Source organism: Danio aesculapii, chromosome 7, assembly GCF_903798145.1.
Source record: "Danio aesculapii chromosome 7, fDanAes4.1, whole genome shotgun sequence".
Lineage (NCBI taxonomy): Eukaryota > Metazoa > Chordata > Actinopteri > Cypriniformes > Danionidae > Danio > Danio aesculapii.
This window is the reverse complement of record NC_079441.1, coordinates 22,764,202-22,771,836: the sequence shown is the minus strand read 5'-3', so window position 1 is coordinate 22,771,836 and position 7,635 is coordinate 22,764,202. Positions and strand designations below refer to the sequence as shown.

At 36.1% G+C, this 7,635-nt stretch overlaps 1 protein-coding gene across 1 annotated transcript in view; it reads left to right on the top strand.

Moving 5' to 3' along the window:
* Nucleotides 1-6,803, top strand: part of nat8l (N-acetyltransferase 8-like) — a 16,032-nt gene extending 9,229 nt beyond the window's left edge. Inside the window, exon 3 of the mRNA XM_056461312.1 lies at nucleotides 1,486-6,803. Within this exon, the coding sequence (XP_056317287.1) occupies nucleotides 1,486-1,853 (368 nt within the window). The 3' untranslated portion in view covers nucleotides 1,854-6,803. The remainder of the gene's footprint in view (nucleotides 1-1,485) is intronic.
* Nucleotides 6,804-7,635: the final 832 nt, after the last annotated feature.

Below are 7,635 nucleotides of genomic sequence, written 5' to 3'. Positions count from 1 at the left end.
CTTTTGAAAAATGCTGGAAACCTGTGACCATTGACTTCCACAGTATTTGTTTCAGTGGTTACAGGTTTTCAGCTCTTTTCAAAACATCTTCTTCTTTTTTCCCTATTTTGTGCTCAACAGAATAAAGACACTCAGAAAGGTTTGGAACCACTTGAGGGTAAATAGTGAGTATATTTTTATTATTCTGTGTGAACAATCCCTTTGATAAGCGATATTTGTTAAAATGATAAAAAATAACGATGGAAAATGATAAAATTATGATAAAAAATAAACATTGGCAAATGCAATTGAAATGAACTGGCATGAGCTGTGCTCACACTAATCTCTACAGAGCTTCAGGCAAACAATTTTCTTTGGAGCGCATAAAAAAATAAAGATTTGGGAACCATTCATATTATTTTTGCAGATAGACTGGACTGATGTGGCCTGTTCAAGACTATTGTATGTTATTTAATTAATACATTTATTTTAATTCATTATTTATTTTATAATTGTGTTATAATTATCTCATAAATGTCTCTTTTGGTTTCATTGTCCATGTATACATTAGTTTATTTTTTAATTTTTGCTCCAGCCAATTTTATATTATGATTGTAAATGTTATTCACGTATGTCTTATTTAATTTTTTATAAACCTTCCACAAATATTTTGATCAATGTTAGATGGGTGGGGTGGGAGGAAGGGTTTTGAGTTCCGTTGTGTAGTAATCTAAATTCACTGTGATAGATTACTTCTAAGAAAACTTTGATATATGGTCCATGTCTTTCTTGTAAGGATTTAGGTGGTACTGTATGTATGAAGGTTTTTGCAATGATAATGAAAATAAAGAGTTAAAAAAATGAAGTCAGAATTATTAGCCCCCCTAAATTATTAGCCCCCATTTATTTATAACAGAGAGATGTTTTTTTTCCAACACATTTCTAAACATAATAGTTTTAATCACTCATTTCTAATAACTGATTTCTTTTATCTTTGCCATGATGACACTAAATAATATTTTACTAGATATTATATCAAGACACTTCTATCCAGCTTAAAGTGACATTTAAAGGCTTAACTATGTTAATTAGGTTAACTAGGCAGGTTAGGGTAATTAGGCAAGTTATTTTATAACAGTGGTTTGTTCTGTAGACTATCGAAAAAAATATATAGCTTGAAGCGGCTAATGATTTTGACCCTAAAATGGTTTTTAAAAATTAAAAACTTCAATGGTGATGAAGCTTTTCAATTTTTCAAATTTCAATTGCTTTAGAACAGATTTATTTGACTGGCTCGACATGGCTTGCGAGAGGTTGAAGAGCAGCTCATACCATGACAAATACTAGATTCTGACTACAAGCGTAAATAAACAAAACAAAAAGCTCTAAAAGTTTTAATCACGACACTTTAAATTACAACTAGATCATGCAAGAGACTTTCAAATTGTTGGCAAATGTTTACTCTGAAGGCAATGCTGAATTCCATTCTTGTTTTGCTTTGCACAGGGTCTTGTTTCTGGGTGGCGGTTTTGCAAGGCCAGGTGGTGGGCATCGTGGCAGCGCAAGGTCGGGAAGATGACAACACCGTGGAGCTCCGTCGCATGTCAGTGGACTCTCACTTCCGTGGAAAAGGCATCGCCAAGGCTCTGGGTCGGCGCGTTATTGAATTTGCCATGTTAAACAACTACTCGGCCGTGGTTCTGGGAACAACGGCAGTCAAGATGGCCGCCCACAAGCTGTACGAGTCTTTGGGTTTCCGAAGAGTGGGAGAGACGGAGGACTACACGCTGCCAGGAATGACCCGTTCACCGCTGGAGAGGCTCTTCTTCCAGATTCGCTACAGCCATTACCGATTGCAGCTTCATGAAGAGTGAGAAACAGAGAGTTCACTTGAACGTAGAAAACAGAATACAAACGACGATGCCGGCAACGACCCTGAACCACCCACTGATCCGGTCCTCTTCTTCTACCTATTTATTTATGTTTAAGTCATATCTGTTTCTACATTTAGTTCTATTAATTCCTATGCTCATTGTTTGATTTGAGGAGGTTAAGCGAAATGTTTCATTACTCTTTTAATCACACTAGACTTTTTTTTTTTGCTCTTAGTCTTTCTATTCATTGTCATCTTGCCCTGAAACACTATGAGGAAATGAATAGCCCTGTTGACTTTATCTTATTTGGATAGAACATTTTCAATTGAACACAATAATTAGCCAAGGCAGTTAAATTAGCTTTTTTACCCACAGAGTAGCACAGACCACACACACATGTGATTAAAGGAACTGGAGAGAAGGTAGTTAATCCACCTTTTCATGAGGAAGTGGTTTGAACCTTGCAACAGCAGCAGTCTGGTGGAGTCAAACAGTCCATCAAATTGTAACAGTCAGTCCAAAGCACAGCATTTTAAACTGTGTCCAACTAGAATTTTGGAATATTATAAAGCCAGTGATTTCTATTCCTAAGCACCCCTTGTGTAATAGGTTATGATAACTTTGTTATCTATTCTTTATTTGTTTTGATGGTTGAGCAGTTTTCTAGTGCTGAGCCACAGTAGCAACGTTATGGTCAAAACATGAAGTTAATGTTTAAAAACTTAACTTGAGACCTAATTATAAGGGTACAGACAATTCATATACTGTGAACACAATAGCTGTGGAACCAATTTTAGCACATATCGATTTGTGTAAAGATTTGATGAAGCTTTAATAATAACTTAATTAAACTTTTGTATACTAATAGTTTCACCATTCAGGTTTATGGGGAAATACTTACTGCAAATTGACTGAATTTGGAGCATGCTTCCCAGTCTGACTTAGCTCCTCCAATGCAGTATCTAAAAAAAATAAGAACAAATGCAATCAAACTAAAAGTGAATTTAAAATGAAACCTGGGTGGAATAAAATCAGCAATACAATGATAAAATGGAGAAATTGAACTGAGCACAAATCTAAATTTGGATAAACATTAAAAAAAAAGATCACTGTACAAGTATACACTATATAAGACTTTATATTCTTCAGCTATTCGATATGCATATGTCAAATATTTGAATATTTATATATATATATATATATATATATATATGACATACCCATAATCTCTCTCCGTCTCTATCTTCCTATCACAGTACCAGCAGAGGGAGAGATTCAAACCACAATGAGCCTCATCTGTGACATAATGTTGTATAAAGTTAAGAAACTAAATGTGATTTAAAAATACATAGAAGTAACATGTAGTGCATAAAAAAAGAAAAGAACATGAACATCGCCAGTTTTCCTTGACTTTAACCCCACCCCCATCCAAAAATCTGACTGCAACCCTGGGCCAGACCTCTCCCTCCCCTCTCCTTCAAACCCACACCCCTATCTGCATGCGCCACTGAGTCTTGTCGCGCTGCCCTTTTTCCTCCATTCTAGCTTGTACTATCCCCATATTTCCCTCCCTCTGTGGTGTCACAGTAGCAGTGTGGAGAGTTGTGGGTGTGGTTTAGAATGTGATATGGGCGGAGTCAACTAAATAATAGGACTACCCACCAGCTTGCTGCTTCAATGACATCACAGCTGCCAATAGTAGAATGCAAAAGCAATGCAAGTATGTGGCATGCCTCTGTACCTGGTTTGTGCGTACGGTGCCTGCCCTGGTAAAGAAGTATATTTAAAAAAATATGTAAAACAAGCTTCTTTTTTTAACTGAACATATAAACAAATATGCGTGTTTCATTGTTCAAAGAAATTGTTGTTGCATGAAACGTCTTTGAATGAAAAACGAGCAAGACAAATACCATCTTTAACACGGCAAGTCTTAAAAGTGGAGCTTTTTTTAAATGTATGTTCATTTTCATTCTCAAAATAGTTTTGGGATATTGCGAGATGTCCTTTTTATCATTAGAAGGCCTTGAAAATGATGTGCTGTTTTGACTAGAGATCAGATATGGACGCTTCTTGGTTTTACTTGGGAGGACGTCCCTGTTTTAGCTATGCGAGTTGAAATGAATCAAGGCATCAAGAATACAGTTCCCTAAATACAACTTTGCTAGTTGCGTGTGCCAGTCAAATTGGACGTAGCATTCACCTGTCTCCCTTAAAATGCCCAGTTAAGCTGTATTTGAATGCACTAGCGTCCTTAGGAAGAAAGATTAATGGCAGATCAAATCTGTGATGTGATATTTCAACTGTGTAAACCCAAAGCAAACAGGCTAAAGTTCACACTCACTTGTGATTGTGTGGCCAAAGCAAGCCAAAAAACAATAAGTACACGAACAGTATGAAAATATACCAGGAGAATGAAGTTGTAGTCAATCCCACATCAAAAAAATAAATAAATAAAAATCCACAAATGTCTTAACGGGATTTACCACAGTGCTGGCAGAAGTGAATGTATACGGCGATCAGCAATGTATTACATATAGATCCAGATTTAAACAGTGTTTGATGTACTTGAGGTCTTTTGCTATGAGTGTTAACCTTCTTCTGTAGTGCAACTGCCTTGAAAATCCTTACTTTATTATTCTGAATGCAATCAGCATGGAATAAGGGATTTTATGTATAAGGTGCATGTGCTGTTCGCAGATTGAAGAGAGCCTGTCTGTATCGCAAGCAAGTGCAAGAACACCATGATCACTGCTTGCGGTTAACTAACCTGTTGACCAGATCATGCAACTAGTTTTGCACATGCTAAAACTTTTGCACATGCTAGAGGCTCAGTTAAATTGGATGTATGTGTACAGTTAGTGTGAAATGTTGGTTTAGACTGGTGACTCGATTGGCTTGTGATTGTCTCTGAAAGTTGGAGCAGCAAGACAGAACTTGACAAAGTTGTTATGCAAGGATAAAAAGCTGGGGTTTTACCCAAGTCATAAAAAAAGAACAAAAACAAACAAAAAAACAAACAACAACACAGAAATAAAGTGCATTCTTTGTATATACATTTCTAGTGTTAGCTTAAAAGAACAATTGATGAAAAGGCATTCAGATTGACCTTGGTAAGCTGCATGAAACAGATGGCTGCTAAGAATGTTTCACTTAACAGTGGAGAAGGGAGTCTGGGAAGATCCACACTGGTGGATGGACTTGCTACATCATTGTCGCTCATTAGATGATGTATGGAACAAGACACCAAAGTGTGGAGCTGATCCCTTCTCCTTTCATTTTCCAGGTTGATAGCACTCCCCTAACTCTATTTTCCTTTCTTTATTTTATTTTTGTGTTCACCGATATATCTATATTTTTAAACAAGTGTTTGGTTTCTGGTTCTTATGATCCACTACAATGTATCAACGGTATTTTTGAGAAGTTAAATTTGCCAAAGTTGACTACATTTCCTTCTTTTGCCGTTTGTCTTTAAGATGTTGCCACAACTCATCTTTGTAGACCTCATTTGGAAGTCAAGCCTATGTGCCATTTTATCAAGCAATAATACAAAGTATCACAGCTGGGGGGAAAAAAAGAGAAACGAACATGATCCGTGAGATTATAAAAATGTTCAAATGCTGCATTGATGTTCAATCCCTCATACTTTACTGGTGACAGTCGCTAAGATGTTATTAGTATTGGCACAGCAACATCACCACAGGCAAGCCAAGGCCTGACAAAGTGTGAATGTGAAGTTTCTTTTGTTTGTGTATATTCTCACTGTTTTTATATATATTTTTGTTCCTTCATTCTAATTACAACTAACACATTTACTTGCATTCCTCTTATGCTGTACGGATACAAAGCGGGCAAAAACCTTTGTGGGAGTGGGAGATGTCATGGGCCTCTGAGAGTTGCATCGTTGCTCTGAACCATTGGCTGTTTTCAGATATCTCCTGATTCACGAGGTGCACAATCTCCAACAATCTGTGACAGTAATCAAAACAGAGAAATCAACACCAGTTTCACAAGTGGCTCAATACGCACAGGTTCATATTAACAAAGCTTTTATGATTTTTCTTGAAAAACAAAAACAATTAACCTTTTTTATTAACATTTTAATATATGTAAAGTTGTAAAGTGTAATTTACTGTAAATAGCATTTGGGGACATTTTGTAACAGATACTATATGAATTTACATACAATGTTTACAAAAACAAACACAATAACAATACTTTTTGAGAAACAATCGCAAACTGAGACAGTTTGGACTACAAACTGCTTCTATTTGCGCCAGTCAGAGCAAAAGCAACTTTCAGAGTCCCGGCATCCTCTCAGCACTTATTAGAGGCTCTTAGAAACATTGCAAAGTGCTGGTGGGTTTAGCATTTATTGTAAATTACCATTAATTTATGGGTAAATCCCTGGAAATACTTTGGAAATGTATGGCACTTAAAAGATGGCAGTGATACTTTTCTTTCTTTGCTTTAGAAATACCCATGTTTACCAGTTTTAAGTTGGCTTCATTTATGTCAGGCTGTTGAAAACATTTCAATCATTGGCTGCCTGTTACTCTAGAAACAAGCCCACACAAAGCACAGCAGGGAAATGATATGCAGCCACACATAGGGGGGCGGGGTCAGTAACCATAAAAGGGGCTGGGCTTGGTATGATAATGAGGGCTGGGTAGAATTCATTAGGAGTATGTAAAAGAGGTTGAGCATGGCAAATCTGACCTTGCTTTACCTGTTTGGTTGCAGTGATCTCCTGGTTCTTTGAGTCTGTAATCGTTGTACTTGCTTGGTTTTCTTGAGTTTTGTTTAAAACCGCTTTTTATGTTCCCCCTTTTCTCTTTTTCTTTCATTTCCTCAATACACAGGAACTTTGTAAAGATGTAAAGAAAAGTTTTCCTGATTTATGAAAGAAAGGGATGTACATAATGTATCAATTAAAGGAACGATGCATAAAGCTTGTACTAAAGTGTCTGTGCCAGTTTTAAAAACCACCAATGCATGCACACACAAAGCACATGCGGGTCATTTAAGTTTAGTTCAATAAGCACACACTGATTATAAACTATTGCGCATATTACATGACATGTTTATAGTTAGATCGTTGGTCGTGAAGTGAACTTCATTACTTAGGAGGCTGAACGTTACTCAGTGCCCCAACATACTCACAACCAAGTTATTTTTCGTTCTTTGATTAGAAGAATTTTGTTCGTTGATAAAAAATATGTGAATATGTGCTGCACTCTTTTGTCTCAATAACAAAATAAACAACAAAACGGCTGCTGTGAGAAAGCAGCAGTTAAGTAAGCATCTGATCATGGGTATTTGTAGTGGTGGAAAGAGTTAGGGCTGGACAGTTTGGCCTACAATCTAAATGTTTTTTTGTGAATGCTATTATACTTATGGCAGGTATTATTTGGTAGTTTGGCCATTTATTTCACTAATTTGGCAAATTATATGATTATAATGTTTATATCAATTATAACGATTATAATGTGTCCGAGACTACTCATTTATATATTATCTTGAACATTGTATTAGCATTTATTTTTATGTGTCATCCAATGTGAAAGAGGTTCTTGGGAGCATGCATTAATGTCATTACCCAGCAAAGGGAAGGTTATGTTCTTTAAGTTTTAATACAAGCTGTTCATATATTTTCAAAAGTAATTAATACATGACATTTCTTACATACAGCTCATTCAATATGGAAGGCTCAAATAATTAGTTCAATTAATTCAATCCAATTATTTATACCCCATTACATATCTTAATGGACCTTCTCCTCCAC